We start from the raw sequence: 16,130 nt of genomic DNA on the forward strand, positions 1-16,130 counted from the left end.
TTACGACCGCTCGAGCGCCATACTCGTCGATTTATTTTATTCTAGTTTTCTTTTTTTATTCGGTTCCCTTCACTACTATTCTTCCAAAGGGGACCCAAGGGGCACATTTTACAGTCTGGAGCTGGCGAAATAGATCAAAGAAAAAAAAAAAAAACTAAACCAAGAGGAAAAAAAAGGAAAAGTTCATTTTCTTTGACAACATAAAACGTGGATGGTCATCACTGAGGTACGAATAATGGGTCTGGAAAAAGAAACTTCTCGCAAACTAACCATGGTTCCCAGTGTCAATTCATCTGTTCGTGATGTCGGGCTATCAGCACGGCTACGAGGAGGGCTACGGCCAACAAGGCCATGGCGACCCCTACTACCAGGAGGAACACGCTCAAGGTTACTATGACAACCAGGAATATCAACAAGGAGATGGCTATTATGACAGATCGTAAGCTCCGGTTTGATCCACAGTGCAAGGGTCGAATACTAATATCTTTTCCCTCCCTACAGCGGCTATGAGCAGGGAGAACAAAACCAAGCGTATCATCAGGATGGCGGATACTACGAGGGTGGCCAGCAAGATGAATATTACAACGATCAGTACTACGACCAGGGCAATGGCGGCCAAGGTGGCTACGGAGGACAGGGTCGGCGTCGTGGCGGGGACTCGGAAGAGGACTCGGAGACTTTCAGTGATTTCACAATGAGATCGGAAACCGCACGAGCAGCCGACATGGATTACTACGGCCGTGGCGACGAGCGATACAACAGCTACAACGACGGTCAGGCCGGGGGACGCGGGTATGGATACCGCCCTCCCTCGTCCCAGGTCTCCTACGGAGGCAACCGCTCCTCCGGTGCCTCGACTCCCGTGTATGGTATGGATTACGGCAACGCTCTGCCGGCTGGCCAACGGTCTCGGGAGCCCTACCCGGCCTGGACCTCGGACGCTCAGATCCCCATCTCCAAGGAGGAGATCGAGGATATCTTCCTGGACCTGGTCAACAAGTTTGGTTTCCAGCGCGACAGCATGCGCAACATGTATGACCATCTCATGACCCTGCTGGACTCCCGGGCGTCTCGCATGACCCCGAACCAGGCGCTGCTCTCCCTGCACGCGGACTACATTGGCGGTGAGAACGCCAACTACCGCCGCTGGTATTTCGCCGCCCATCTCGACCTGGACGATGCCGTCGGGTTCGCCAACATGAACCTGGGCAAGGCGGATCGCAAGACCCGCAAGGCTCGTAAGGCTGCCAAGGCCAAGGCCGCCCAGAACCCAGAGAACGTCGACGAGACCCTCCAGGCGCTGGAGGGCGATAACAGTCTGGAGGCCGCCGAGTACAGATGGAAGACCCGCATGAACCGCATGTCCCAGCACGATCGGGCGCGCCAGCTGGCTCTCTTCCTCATGTGCTGGGGTGAAGCCAATCAGGTCCGATTCCTGCCGGAATGCCTGTGCTTCATCTTCAAGTGCGCCGACGACTACTACAGCTCGCCCGAGTGTCAGAACCGGGTCGAACCCGTCGAGGAATTCACCTACCTGAACGAGATCATCACCCCGCTCTACCAGTACTGCCGTGACCAGGGATACGAGATCCTCGACGGCAAGTACGTCCGTCGCGAGCGTGATCACGCTCAGATCATCGGTTACGACGACATGAACCAGCTCTTCTGGTACCCCGAGGGTATCGAGCGTATCTCCCTCGAAGACAAGACTCGTCTCGTCGACATCCCCCCGGCCGAGCGGTGGACCAAGCTCAAGGAGGTCAACTGGAAGAAGGCCTTCTTCAAGACGTACAAGGAGACTCGTTCCTGGTTCCATCTGATCACCAACTTCAACCGTATCTGGGTCATTCACTTGGGTGCCTTCTGGTTCTTCACCGCATACAACGCTCCGACACTCTACACCAAGAACTACCAACAACAAGAAAACAACAAACCTCACCCGGCCAAGATCTGGTCTGCTGTCGGCTTCGGTGGTGCCTTGGTCAGTTTCATTCAGATTCTCGCTACCATCTGTGAGTGGCTCTATGTACCTCGGCGATGGGCTGGCGCGCAGCATTTGACCAAGCGCTTGCTCTTCCTGCTCTTCATGTTTGTTATCAACCTGGCGCCCGGTGTCTACATCTTCGGAATCGCCACCGATGATGCCAAGGGTACCATTCCGTTGATCCTCGGTATTGTGCACTTCTTCATCGCTCTGGGGTCGTTCTTCTTCTTTTCGGTGATGCCTCTTGGCGGCCTGTTTGGCAGCTATCTGAAGAAGTCCGGACGCCAATACGTGGCTAGCCAGACTTTTACGGCCAGCTTCCCTCGTTTGCACGGTAACGACATGTGGATGTCTTACGGCCTCTGGGTCTGTGTCTTTGGTGCCAAACTGGCTGAGTCGTACTTTTTCTTGACGCTCTCCTTCAAGGACCCGATCCGTATCCTGAGTCCCATGAAGATCCACAGATGTGTCGGTGTCACTTACATGCCCTCTGCACTCTGCCACTACCAGCCCCAGATCTTGCTCGGCCTCATGTTCGTCATGGACGTGACCCTCTTCTTCTTGGACAGTTATCTCTGGTACATTATCTGCAACACCGTCTTCTCCGTCGCCCGCTCCTTCTACCTCGGTGTGTCCATCTGGTCCCCGTGGCGCAACATCTTCTCTCGTCTGCCCAAGCGTATTTACTCCAAGGTGCTTGCCACCACCGACATGGAGATCAAGTACAAGCCCAAGGTTCTCATCTCTCAGGTGTGGAACGCGATCATCATTTCCATGTACCGCGAGCATCTCCTGGCCATCGACCACGTGCAGAAGCTCTTGTACCACCAGGTCCCCTCTGAGCAGGAAGGTAAACGCACCCTCCGTGCCCCGACGTTCTTCGTCTCCCAAGAGGATCAGTCCTTCAAGACCGAGTTCTTCCCGTCTGGCAGTGAAGCCGAGCGCCGTATCTCCTTCTTCGCTCAGTCCTTGTCCACTCCGATCCCCGAGCCTCTCCCCGTCGACAACATGCCCACCTTCACTGTCCTGATCCCCCACTATGGCGAGAAGATTCTCTTGTCCCTGCGTGAAATCATTCGCGAGGATGAGCCGTACTCCCGTGTCACGCTCTTGGAATACACCAAACAGCTCCACCCTCACGAATGGGACTGCTTCGTCAAGGATACCAAGATTCTGGCTGATGAGACCTCGCAATTCAATGGCGAGTTTGAGAAGAGCGAATCGGATGCTCAGAAGAGCAAGATCGATGATCTTCCCTTCTACTGCATTGGTTTCAAGTCCGCCGCTCCCGAGTACACTCTCCGTACCCGTATCTGGGCCTCGCTCCGTTCTCAGACCCTGTACCGTACCATCTCCGGTTTCATGAACTACAGCCGAGCCATCAAGCTGTTGTACCGTGTTGAAAACCCCGAGGTTGTCCAGATGTTCGGTGGCAACTCCGAGAAGCTCGAACGGGAGTTGGAGCGCATGGCCCGCCGCAAATTCAAGATCTGTGTCTCTATGCAGCGTTATGCCAAGTTCAACAAGGAAGAGCGCGAGAACACCGAGTTCCTTCTGCGTGCCTACCCGGATCTGCAGATCGCTTACCTGGACGAGGAGCCTCCTACCAACGAGGGCGAAGAACCCCGCCTCTACTCTGCCTTGATTGACGGTCACTCTGAAATTTTGGAGAATGGCATGCGTAAGCCCAAGTTCCGCATTCAACTCTCCGGCAACCCTATCCTTGGCGACGGCAAATCCGACAACCAGAACCACTCTGTGATCTTCTACCGCGGTGAATACATCCAGCTGGTCGATGCCAACCAGGACAACTACCTTGAAGAGTGTCTCAAGATTCGCAGCGTCCTCGCCGAGTTCGAAGAGCTGACCACCGATAATGTCTCCCCCTACACCCCTGGCCTGCCCTCCCCCAAGTTTGACCCCGTGGCCATTCTCGGTGCCCGTGAATACATTTTCTCGGAGAACATTGGTGTTCTGGGTGATGTTGCCGCTGGAAAGGAACAGACGTTCGGTACCCTCTTTGCGAGAACCCTGGCTCAAATTGGCGGCAAACTGCACTACGGACACCCGGATTTCCTCAACGGTATTTTCATGACCACTCGTGGTGGTGTCTCCAAAGCTCAGAAGGGTCTCCATCTGAACGAGGATATCTACGCTGGTATGAATGCAATGATCCGTGGTGGCCGTATTAAGCACTGCGAGTACTACCAGTGCGGTAAGGGTCGTGATCTTGGCTTCGGTTCCGTCCTCAACTTCACCACCAAGATCGGAACCGGTATGGGTGAGCAGATGCTTTCGCGCGAGTACTACTACCTTGGTACCCAACTTCCCTTGGATCGTTTCCTGTCCTTCTACTATGCCCACGGTGGTTTCCACGTCAACAACATGTTCATCATGTTGTCGGTCAAGATGTTCATGATTGTCCTGATCAACCTGGGTGCCTTGAAGCATGAGACTATCACCTGCAAGTACAACTCGAACCTGCCCATCACGGATCCTCTGCGCCCCACGTACTGTGCCGACCTGATCCCGATCACCAACTGGGTCAACCGATGCGTTCTTTCGATCTTCATTGTCTTTTTCATCTCCTTTGTGCCCCTCGCCGTTCAAGAGTTGACCGAGCGTGGACTCTGGCGCATGGCAACTCGTCTGGCCAAGCAGTTCGGCTCGGTTTCCTTCATGTTCGAGGTGTTTGTCTGTCAGATCTACGCGAACTCGGTCCATCAGAACCTTTCCTTTGGCGGTGCCCGTTACATTGGTACTGGTCGTGGCTTCGCCACTGCCCGTATTCCCTTTGGAATTCTGTACTCGCGATTTGCCGGTCCCTCGATCTACAATGGTTCCCGTCTGCTGCTCATGCTCCTGTTCGCTACGTCTACCGTCTGGACTGCGGCTTTCATCTGGTTCTGGGTGTCCCTGCTAGCTCTGGTGATCTCGCCGTTCATCTTCAACCCGCACCAGTTCTCCTGGGAGGACTTCTTCATCGATTACCGTGATTACCTCCGCTGGCTGTCCCGTGGTAACTCCCGCTCGCATGCCTCCTCGTGGATCGCCTTCTGCCGTTTGTCCCGAACTCGTATCACTGGTTACAAGCGCAAGCTGATCGGCGTTCCGTCGGAGAAGAACTCAGCTGATGTTCCTCGCGCTCGTATTTCCAACATCTTCTTCAGTGAAATCGTTGCCCCGTTGCTCTCGGTTGCCGTCACTCTCGTCCCCTACCTGTACATTAACTCGAGAACTGGTGTGAAAGCAGACGAAACCCAGAAATACAATGCCCTGCTCCGTGTTGGCATCGTCGCTTTCGCTCCGATCGCGGTCAATGCTGGTGTTTCCATCGCTTTCTTCGGCATGGCATGCTGCATGGGCCCCCTTCTCAGCATGTGCTGCAAGAAGTTTGGTGCCGTCCTCGCGGCTATTGCTCATGCCATCGCCGTCATCATGCTGCTCCTTGTCTTCGAGGTCATGTTTATCCTTGAATCCTGGTCTTGGCCTCGATGCCTCTTGGGCATGATCGCTACGGTTGCCATCCAACGTTTCGTTTACAAGCTCATCATCGCCCTGGCTCTGACTCGTGAGTTCAAGCATGATCAGTCCAACGTTGCCTGGTGGACCGGTAAATGGTACAACATGGGATGGCACTCGTTCTCCCAACCCGGACGTGAATTCCTTTGCAAGATTACCGAGCTCGGCTACTTCGCGACCGATTTTATTCTGGGCCATACCCTCCTGTTCTTCATGCTTCCCGCTCTCTGCGTCCCGTACATTGACAAGTTCCATTCGGTCGTTCTCTTCTGGCTGCGCCCTAGGTAAGTTCTCCACAGAGAAACCCCCCTCCTTCATCCCCTTCACCCCTTCACCCCTTCACCGCCTTGGTGCACTGGTAGCTTACTTTGTGGTTTCTTTCCAGTCGGCAAATCCGTCCTCCGATCTACTCCCTCAAGCAGTCTAAACTGCGCAAGCGCAGGGTCGTTCGCTACGCCATTCTCTACTTTGGACTCCTTATCCTGTTCATCTTACTGATTGCCGGTCCTCTCATTGTTCGCCGTCTCAACATCATCACCCCGTCGAAGACGCTGAGCTCTCTGAGCAGTTTTTACCTTGTCCAACCGCTCGATACCAACAACAACGACACTGTTTCATGCTACACTGGAAGCTACCTCCCTGCGGGATATTCGGCTTCACTTTGCTCCACCAGCAGTGGTGCCGCTGCCAGTGCCACTTCATGAGGCGTGGTTGAGTTCTTTCTTTGCCATGTTTTCTAGACCGCACGCTCTCCTGGAGGTGACTGTATAAAGTGTTTTCATTTCCCCCGTACGGCGGCCGTCTGGCGCTGGTTCCTGTGCTCTCATCCTTCGGCGTTTTCTCCGTTTTATCTGCCGCGTTCCTTCCTGTGGGGCCTAGTAATGAATGACCATTTCCTTTTTTCTCTGCGGGCTGCGATGTACTCCAGAGGTGTTACTCTTCCTGTCCCTCATGTGTTATTCATTCCCAGGAACTTCTTATTATCTCTCCTATTTGTTTTTGTTACAACTTGTCTCGCCGGTCGCTTTCTTTTAAATAGTAATAGATTGATGCTGCCCGTTGTGCGGCGGGTGCTGGAGACTCCTTTTTCCCTTGTATACCAATAGCCAGTAGGCATTCATTCTCTCGTAGATTGCCGCTTGTCTTCCCCTGGTGACAGAGAATCGATCTTGCAGGGAACCTGTAGTCTTAGTTTAGCACTCGTCAAGGTCTGCAGAACGACCAAATATCCAGTCACCATGGGGTGCCAGGAGCAATGCCATGCCTGCAACGCCGTGGTGGTCTGACGGTGCCGGGTGGACGAGGGAGTCGGAGTCGGGAGTCCATTACAAAGTCACGTGCTGACCGGTTCAGGCTTCAGCCTTCCCGTTCCTGAAAGCCTCCGGACGGACTTCTCAAACCCGGTCTTCCCATCTTGCCCGTTCTCTCATTTTCAAATTTCTTTCTTTTCGTCGTGTGTTAGGAACACGAATCTAGAGAGCCAAGTTTTGTTCCGGGCATAGCCGGCGTAACAGAGGCGCCTTCTCGAGGGCCACAAAATCGCCATGGATCTCCAGGAAACGCAGCGCCTCCTTTCCGAACACCTCCACTCGCTGGCTGACCTGTTCCATCGGATCCCCGGGTCTGCTATCCTCCTCCGCTATGTGAAATCGAGTTACCAGAATGATCCGGTCCGGTCGGCCGTCGAACTGTTTCTCTTCCTCTTCGCGGTGCGGTATCTCCTCGCGCCCAAGTACTCGACCAAGCCTGGAGTGGTCAAACTTTCGGAGGATGAGATCGATGACCTGGTGGATGAATGGACGCCTGAACCCTTGGTTGGACGGCCCTCGCCTCTGGAGGAAATGGAGGTGGAAAAACGGACGGTGATTGTTGGGTAAATTTTGTCCCTTCCGGCGGAGAGAAAGGGGGGGGGGGACTGTTAGCTTGTAATATCTGTTTCTTTGGCTAATCTTCTCAAGACCGGTAGGACCCAAGTCGAAACTGGCCAACGGCCGCACGGTGGTCAATCTGGGATCGTACAACTTCTACAACTTCAACGCCAACGAGTCGCTTAAGGAGAAGGCGATCCAGACGCTGCGCAACTACGGCGTGGGGCCCTGCGGTCCTCGCGGGTTCTACGGGACGCAGGATGTCCATATGAAGACCGAGGCGGACGTGGCGGCGTACCTGGGCACGGATGCTTGCATTGTCTACTCGCAGGCGTTCTCGACCATCTCGAGCGTGATTCCGGCCTTCTCGAAGCGCGGCGACATCATCGTTGCGGACAAGGGTGTCAGCTATGCCATTCGCAAAGGTATTCAGATCTCCCGTAGTATCGTCCGGTGGTACGAGCACAATGATCTGGAAGATCTGGAGCGCGTGTTGGCCAAGGTCACCAAAGAACAAGCCCGAAAGCCGCTCACGAGGCGGTTCATTATCACGGAGGGCCTGTTCGAGTCCTACGGGGATATGGTCGACTTGCCGAAGATTGTGAGCTTCTCTTTCATATGAGCTTAATTTTCTCCCCCATCTAATACTTTACAGATCGAACTCAAACTCAAGTACAAGTTTCGATTGATCCTGGACGAGACATGGTCGTTTGGTGTTCTGGGTAGAACTGGTCGAGGCGTGACGGAACACCAGAACGTGGATGCTGCCGAGGTTGATATGATTGTGGGATCGCTGGCCGGACCACTCATTGCCGGAGGAGGGTTCTGCGCTGGCTCGGAGGAGATCATTCACCACCAACGCATCTCTGCGGCAGCTTACACGTTCTCGGCCGCCCTGCCGGCCCTTCTGTCCACCACTGCCAGTGATACTATCAATATCCTCCAGAACAGCCCGGACCTCGTCTCGCAGCTGAGAGATCTGACCAAGGCGATGTGGGCTCAACTTGATCCCCGCAGCGACTGGGTCCGTTGTACCAGTGCCCCCGAGAACCCGATCATGATTCTGGTCATCAAGCCCGAGGTGGTGGCTGCGAAGCGGCTCACCGCCGACGACCAGCAATATCTGCTGCAAGATGTTGTCGATGAGGTACGTATCACCTAGAACGCCAAGTCTATCGCATGGCGTGTTCAGAGCTGACGATTGTTCTTAGTGCCTTGCAAACGGTGTGCTCATCAGTCGCTTGAAGACGCTGCACGACAATTTCGAACCCAAGCAGGACATCCCGCCGGCCCTGAAGGTTTGTGTGACGATGGGCCTGACGAAGAAAGAGATTGAGAAGTCGGGCACGACCATTCGACATGCCATTACAAAAGTCCTAAGTCGACGCAAGTGAGCCGCCGACGATTCATTCATGTCCTATGATCTTTACGAGTCTGTAGCATAATTCTGTCTTGTGCAAGTTGTCCGTCCACTTGACTCTGGTCGTGCATAGAAAGCCCCCATTCTTCGTGTGTTATTAATTCCTTTCTTTTACCCTTCCTGACACCGTTGTTTTTTTTCCCTTCAAGAACATTTTTAATAATAAGATTTGCATTCAAGCTCACTCTCTAATATCAATTGTTGAGGCCAATAACTGTGGCATTCCATGGTGAATCATCATGCCAATCTCCGAGGCATTCACCCCCCTTGAGTGTACTCTGTAGCTGTGGCGCATTCTCGACAGGATGCCGGTGAAGAAATCGATCGAGGGACTGTCGTACTCTGGGGGCGATTGAAGGTAACATTGGATGGACACCGTTTCAGCTGGGATTTTTAGACCACCCTGACCATTAATTATCGGCTTCAACTGGACTGGCCAGCGTCCACAGTTCCTGCTGTCGGGGCCAACACCAACATATTTGATCCAGCCCCCGATCGACCATCACCATCGACAAGATGAAAGGGCTCCTGCTAATTATCGCTTTGACGCGATATGTTTTCGCCCAGCAAGCACCGATCGTGCAGGTGGATGTCTGGGTAGACGATGCAGGGAATACCGTCAGCGTCGAGACTCGGCTAGGGCCTACAGTATGTACATCCTCTTATTTTTGAGCCTGCTGGGGTGATAAAACTGACAGACCAGGGGATTCCATTAGCAAGCGATATTCCTCCGATTCCCGTCGAGACAGGTCTCCCTGCGCCAGGCCTGTCTATTCCATCCATCTCCAACGTCAACCCAGATGTCAACGTCGACGTCGACGTGAACTCCCATTCCAACCGACAATTCGGCATCTCGTACTCGCCCTACAATGCCGACTCGACCTGCAAGACTCTCGACGGCGTCGAGCGCGACATCGCCCAGCTCGCAGGGAAAGGGTACGCTCTAGTCCGCATCTACGGGGTAGACTGCGACCAGGTGCACACGGTCACGACGGCAGCCCAACGACACAAGATGCGAGTGTTTGCAGGGGTGTACGATCTGGAGAATTTCCCGAACAGCCTCCAACCTTTCATCGAGGCTGCATCCGTCTCGTCGTGGGGGGTCTTCGACACCATCGCGATCGGCAACGAACTCATGAACCGCGGGCAGAATAGTGCCGCGGAGATCGTCGCCGCGTTGAACACGGCGCGTGCCCGTCTCCGAGACGCAGGCTTTACGGGCCCCGTGGTGACCGTCGACACGGTGAACTCGCTCGTTACCCATCCCGAACTGTGCCAGGCGTCCGACTACTGCGCGGCAAACTGCCATGCCTTCTTTGATGGGAATGAGGTCCCCCCCGACGCGGGCCGCTACGTTCGTGCCCAGATGGATCATCTCGCCGGGAGCGCTGGAAAACAGGTGCGCATCACCGAGTCCGGCTGGCCGCATGCCGGCCAGGCGAATGGGGTCGCTGTGCCTTCGGTACAGAACCAGCGCGTCGCCATTGATAGTCTGCGGCAGGCGTTTCCTGACGGCGACCTCGTGCTGTTCTCTGCGTTTGACGATGGCTGGAAGAGCGATACGCAGTGGACGTTTGGCGCGGAGAAGTTCTGGGGCATTCAATAGTTCTGTTTTCAATGTACTTAACACTCCGATCTTACTTTACGTACTTATTGACCAAAGAGTCTTATTACTTATTGAAAAGTCTTATTAAGAGATACGTAAATTCTGCATTGCCTCCTCAAACCCCACCGCTCCAGTGTTGCCTGCATGCGTCGGGCTGGAGTCGCTCGGCGCGTGTACAGTTCGTCCCCGCCGGCGCGCCTTGGGGGGCTCCGGCTTCATCGCATACTTGGAGGATGATGACCCGTTGGTGCCGGGCAAACTGGGGACGGGGACAGGGGATATCGGCAGACCTGTCGGGCTTGGGGTACATGTCTTGGGCAGGGGTGGAGGATTGGGCAGGTATGACCTGCGGGGCGGGGGCAGAGCCGGGGGTGGGTTTGACACTGATCTGCGTTTCGGGCTCGTCATGGTAGAAGAAGGAGACGATGACGACGCTGGTGATATGATAAGGGGAGGAGGAGGAGGAGGAGCAGGAACAGAAGCAGGCGACGGACCGAGAGAGCTGGCCTTGTCGCTGCTTTCATCTTCAGCGTTACGTCGCCCCCGCCAGCGCCGTTTGGGTGGTTCAGGCTTGACGCGGAGGCTTGGAGTCATGACACCTGGTTTGGCGTGCATCGAGGCGACTTCATGGACACTCAGCACCGAGGCGGACGCGGGGTCGGGGGACGCAGGACCGGGGGAATCACTGATTGTCGAAGCCAAGGAGATCGTCCGGGTGACGGCTAGGGGGTCTCCAATCTCATCTATACTTGACGTGATGGTTGTGGTTGTGGTTGTGGTCGTCTTCTCGGGGACAGGGACCAGCCAATCCACCGTGGCGCACCGGTCAACAAGCCGTCGGGTAGTCTCATCGACTTCGTCAAAGTGCATGATCTTCCCCTCCTGGTCGGGGTCCGTGGAGAACTGGCCATGCACCAGGATGCTTAGTACGCGGGTCAACTCCTCACGCTTGTAGTAGGGAGGGTATTTCAACTGTGTGTGGGCGAGCAGCGGGTAAAGAACGCGTAGGTAGGTGTGTCGAAGGGCGGAGGCCTCCTCTGGTAGATCGAGGAGATTGCGGATGAGAATGTCAACCAGGACGTGCAAGTCATTAGTATAAAAGTATTCGTAGGTGCTCGGGGTTGTGAAGATCAGATAGAGTAGTTTGAGGGTGAGGAGCTGTAGAGAAGTTTCACCTGGGGGGGGTTAGCATGCATACATGTAGGGGGAAAACAGAAAAAAAAAAAAAAAAACAGAACATACCCTCTCGATTAATCAAAAGAATGATGTTCTCGCCAAAAGTCTTGTAGGCGTTGCCGTGCATCGACAGGATTTTGATCACTTTGTTGGTGAGAGGATGGCCACTCTCGACCGGGTCATGGGCCGAGATCATGAATTGTTCATTCAACACCAACTATCCCTTAGCATAGACTCATTTTACGAAGAGTCAAGTAGTCGAAAACTCACCAACACGCGAATAACAGGGTAATGGTACGGGTCATTGGCGTCGAATGAGATGTGCTCGATGATCTCGAACAGACACTTGATGAACTCGTCGTCCACGAGAACTATTCTCATTAGATGGTTTACTTTTTTTTTTTTTTTTTTTTTTTTTTGTTTCCGTTTCTTAAAAAGCCGGGGCTCACCAAGATCCTCAATCCTGACCCGCTGGATGCGCGACATCTCATACAGTAGACCCAAGAGCAAGCGACGCAGACCCGCGCCCTCACCCTCATCCCCATCGTCGACGCCCTGGATGAGCTCCAGCAGACGGGCAAAGACGCCGATCTCATTCATCTGCCGCAGGGTGACCTCATGCTGCTGCCCGTCGAAAAGCAGCACCGACACAATCAGCTGCAACATCGTCCAGTCGTCCTCCTGCAGCAGGCTGTAGATGATCTGTTGACGGATATACGGGGCATGTGCGGCGAAGAGCGGCGACGAGAGAAGTATATACGAGCAACGGGAGATGTCGTAGTCGGTGGTAAGGAAGTCATCTAGACACATTAATCAGCCTTTGGCGATTCCCCTCGTGGTTTTCTCTTCTACCCTTGTAGCTGGTCGCAAGGCCGAGATGGGCACGCAGGACGTCATCGATGCGATCCTCCGACTCGCACGCCGTAGAGACAATACTCTGCAATTCTACCAAATAAAAACATTAGACAAGAAACAAGAAGAGAGAAGAAAAAAGAAAAAAGAAAAAGAAAAAGAAAAAGAAAAAGCATACCGTCCCAGAATTGGTGCTCCTCCAACCGTCCAGCATCCCCCTCACACGCCATTTCCTACAGCGCAATTCGCGTTGACGGCAGTCGTGCCGCTGCACTCATCCCGTCCTTTTTTTTTTTGTTTTCCTGGTCGGGGATATCCGAGGCGAGTCTGCAAAGGGGAGCAGCTGCAGGGCAGCTCTGCTGAAGGTGGGTGAGTGGACGAGAGAGTTAGACGCGGACGATCTGTTCTGGTGTGAAACAGGAGTGTGTTTGTGGCTGGCAGAAGCGGGCGGGGAGAGAGCGAGTTTGGCAGATCCACAAATATACGTAGATAAAGGTTAGGAAACAATAATTATCTAGGGATCGGATCTTTGATGACTTCTAAATAGTGGTGAAAATGATAGAGAATAGTGTATGTTTTGTACAAAGTTGATCTCGTGTACACTCAAGGCCTGCATACCAGGGCCATTGGAATGTCTGTTACAAAGACATTAAGACAATGCATTATAGCTATAGATAAATAGATACAAGAGAACCGAAATCACGATGGACGTTTGAATGGATGGGCTTCCGTATTACTAGAACAGTTAGGACACTCCAAAATTAAAAGGAAAAAAAAAAAAAAAAACTTACAGGACAAATTCATCCAGACTGAGCACGTCTGGCTCGCTGTAGAGGAGATAGAAGTACTTGAGTGTCTCGGCCAGCCAGAAGGACTCCATCTCGTCGATAAAGCGCGGGGTCTCGACGGTGACGTCGCTGATGGCAGAGTGGGCAAGGTCGGTGCGACAGTGCTTGGAGATGGCTTCGAACATGGCCCATCCTTTCTCCCGCCACACGCTGTCCCCCGTCAGCCGGTACATGATGAACACGGACTCGATCGCCTCCGGCCGCAGCAGGTACTTGGACGAGATAACGTCCACCATGCCTGTTGGGAGGTGTTCGTTGCGGATGCGAGCCGCGACAAACTCCTCGTGCGAGAGCACGGGCAGTCCCGGGGGCGGGCCGGCGGCGCCGTCCTTGGGTTGAATTGAACGAGGCGGTGTCTCCGTGGGCTGGGGAGCCTCATCGTCATCATAGCCATCATCATGATAATAATCATGATGCCTGGTATCTCGTTTCACTTTGCTGGGATCGTGCGGCGGAGCAGGGATAACGGGGGCCTCCGACGGAACCGCGATGCCGGCCGTCTCCAGCTCGTGTTGCGCCTGTTCGTCGAATTTCAGACGCTGCTCTTGGATGTGGTTGGCGCGCCGCAGGCGGCCCTCTTCGGACGGATCGAGGGCGCGGTGATAGCGCGTCTGGTTCCAGGCGCACGAGTGCGGGTCGGCGCAGGGGAGCAGTTGAAAGGTCTCGGGCATGATGCCTGTCCGTGTTGACTCGTAGGCCCACAGACAGCCCTCCGTCAGCTGGGTGGCCGTTTTCAGATCGTCGTCCAGGCCAAACGTTTTGGCCCCGAGGGCGAACATCGCGCCGGCAAAGCAGCCGAGGTGGGTGCCTTCATAGCGGTACTCCACATCAGGCATCCCGGGCTTTGCGGTTCGATGGATGATAGCCGTCGCGAGGAAGCGGAGGTCCCGGTCATCAGGGACCATGGGTCGGAACAGGAGGTGCTCGCGGGTCACGTCCATGGCCGTCTGGTACATGGTGCGATACTGGTCATTGAGACCCCCCAGCAGCAGGTACTCCTTTGGGAGGTACTCGTACGTCGAGTCGGCCCGGCCGGCCAGTCCGAAGCGATCGACCGACCCGGGTGAGCTGATGAGGCCTTCCTGGCAGTCTTTCTCGGAGGGTGAACGACTCCGAATTTGGTTGTTCCCGTCCGGAGTAGTGGCGGTAGGTCCATCCGTGTGCTGATCGGCAGAGGCACCATCATCACGCTCCCCAAGCCTCATGTAGCTCTCGATATCAGTCGGGGGTCCGGTGTTGGGGAAGGGAACAGGCGCGGGCGACGGGGCCGGGACTCCTTCTTCTTCTTCATCCAGGTCGAACTCGGAGGTGGCCTTGGAGCTTGCCTTTTTACAGCCCGAGGCATCGATCTGCAGCGGCCACAGACCGGGGATCTTGGTGGTGGGCTGCATCTTCTCGAGCTCGTTGGTGATACGGGCGATAGCATCGTAGTACTTGTGCTGTTTAGTCAGCTGGGCCAGGCGGGTGAACTCGAGGGAGAGGGAGCCGAGTTCGGCGAGGACGACATGGACGCCGGCGCGATGAGGCTGAGAGACGTAGTCCGGAGCCCAGTAGTAGAAGGTCAGCGGCATGCGGTTCGGGGTGTCAAATGCACCGATGAGGATCTCGGCGAGTTCGACGGCTTTATCGAGCAGTACCGCGTACTGCTGACCGGAGACATCGTAGGCGCCCAGCAGACCGCCGAGGTAGCGGATGGTGGTCTCGAACAGCGGGATGTCCTTGCGGTCGCTGGTGGTGAAGTCGATGTGGGCGACTTGCTCGACGGCGGCGGCGAATTCGTCCTGCATGCCCATGATCCACAGCGAGTCGAGGGCGTCGACCAGCGTCGCCCCCCAGCCGTTGAACGGATCGCGGGCGCCGCCCTTGACGGGCTGCAGCTCGTCGTGACCCATGGCCGAGCTCTTGTATCCGGACCAGGCATGCTCGAAGGCCTCCTTGACGGCCGCCAGCCGCTGCAGCCGCTGTAGCTTCTCCGGGGGGGACTCCTCGTGAAAGCTCGCCTGCAGCTTGGGCAGCTTCTCGGCCGTCCCCGTCGGCAGCTGGATGGTTTCCCCCTCCGCGACAGGGAAGTGCTCCGCGTGCTTCTTCCAGTGCGGCTCCGGTCGCTTGCTCTCCGGTAGGGTCACCTCAAACCGGCCTTGCCCCTGCGGCCCAAACCCGATCTCGTTCCATGTGTTCACGTCTTCTCCTTCTGGCGGTGTCCCTTTCTGCTCCGGATTCGTCTTGCCAACATCTCCTCCCCTCCCTCCCCTCCCCTGAGCCGGCTCAGGAACAAACCCATGGGGCGGCGTGGCAGCTACCTCCTGGCCAGACAGATCGGGCGGGACGTATTCATGGTCGACGGGGGACGGGGGGCTGTTGAAGACTTCGGGAGCCCAGTCGGGGGTGCGACCAAAGTAAAAGAAGGAGAAGACAAACACGGCCGTGCAGACGAGGAACGCCCGGTATCGACGTGCTCGAAACATGCTGTCAGACAGCAGCCTCAGCACTGAAGTTGTTTGTCAGTTGGAGTGCTCGAGTCGAGATCCTGTCACGCGACTCGACCCAGGAATAAAAAAAAAAAGCCGATTCTGATCAGAAAAACATTCGAAACGAGCGATTAGGTCAGAAAGATCAAGCCGATCTCTGTAAACATCGCAACCCTGGCAGACCGACACCCTCGGCTCATGGTGAGTTGGGAAGACGAAGGGAAAGCAGGAGGAGGCGAGAGTGTGAGAGCGTCCGAGACCAGCCCAAGAGATGTTTGGGATTGGTAATTACCGGGATTACATGACCCTGGTAATCTTGGTAATCTTGGCAATGACCCTGTAAGTTGTAACACCCCACATTCATATATAGTAGTATACTATCTACT

At 55.0% G+C, this 16,130-nt stretch overlaps 5 protein-coding genes across 5 annotated transcripts; 3 read left to right on the forward strand and 2 right to left on the reverse strand.

The window, feature by feature from the left end:
• Positions 1-302: 302 nt before the first annotated feature.
• ASPZODRAFT_59798 (hypothetical protein) lies at positions 303-6,210 on the forward strand (the record flags this gene model as incomplete). Its single annotated transcript, XM_022728866.1, has 3 exons — positions 303-439; positions 502-5,790; positions 5,892-6,210. 3 exons carry the CDS (start codon positions 303-305, stop codon positions 6,208-6,210), a joined length of 5,745 nt encoding a protein of 1,914 aa, XP_022583708.1.
• A 707-nt stretch (positions 6,211-6,917) lies between these two features.
• ASPZODRAFT_129611 (hypothetical protein) lies at positions 6,918-8,975 on the forward strand. The gene is made up of 4 exons (XM_022722307.1): positions 6,918-7,379; positions 7,465-7,975; positions 8,030-8,521; positions 8,586-8,975. Exons 1-4 carry the CDS (start codon positions 7,051-7,053, stop codon positions 8,766-8,768), a joined length of 1,515 nt encoding a protein of 504 aa, XP_022583709.1. The 5' UTR covers positions 6,918-7,050; the 3' UTR covers positions 8,769-8,975.
• Positions 8,976-9,052: 77 nt separating this feature from the next.
• On the forward strand, positions 9,053-10,464 carry ASPZODRAFT_1421438 (hypothetical protein). Its single transcript, XM_022724823.1, has 2 exons — positions 9,053-9,442; positions 9,498-10,464. Exons 1-2 carry the CDS (start codon positions 9,311-9,313, stop codon positions 10,398-10,400), a joined length of 1,035 nt encoding a protein of 344 aa, XP_022583710.1. The 5' UTR covers positions 9,053-9,310; the 3' UTR covers positions 10,401-10,464.
• A 20-nt stretch (positions 10,465-10,484) lies between these two features.
• ASPZODRAFT_13930 (hypothetical protein) lies at positions 10,485-12,658 on the reverse strand (the record flags this gene model as incomplete). The annotated part of the gene is made up of 6 exons (XM_022724543.1): positions 10,485-11,575; positions 11,643-11,793; positions 11,847-11,947; positions 12,026-12,376; positions 12,429-12,521; positions 12,607-12,658. The coding sequence occupies 6 exons, from the start codon at positions 12,656-12,658 to the stop codon at positions 10,485-10,487; spliced, it is 1,839 nt and encodes a 612-aa protein (XP_022583711.1).
• Positions 12,659-13,127: 469 nt separating this feature from the next.
• ASPZODRAFT_61441 (hypothetical protein) lies at positions 13,128-15,741 on the reverse strand (the record flags this gene model as incomplete). The annotated part of the gene is made up of 2 exons (XM_022728987.1): positions 13,128-13,164; positions 13,220-15,741. 2 exons carry the CDS (start codon positions 15,739-15,741, stop codon positions 13,128-13,130), a joined length of 2,559 nt encoding a protein of 852 aa, XP_022583712.1.
• Positions 15,742-16,130: the final 389 nt, after the last annotated feature.

Source organism: Penicilliopsis zonata, assembly GCF_001890105.1.
Source record: "Penicilliopsis zonata CBS 506.65 unplaced genomic scaffold ASPZOscaffold_3, whole genome shotgun sequence".
Taxonomy (NCBI): domain Eukaryota; kingdom Fungi; phylum Ascomycota; class Eurotiomycetes; order Eurotiales; family Aspergillaceae; genus Penicilliopsis; species Penicilliopsis zonata.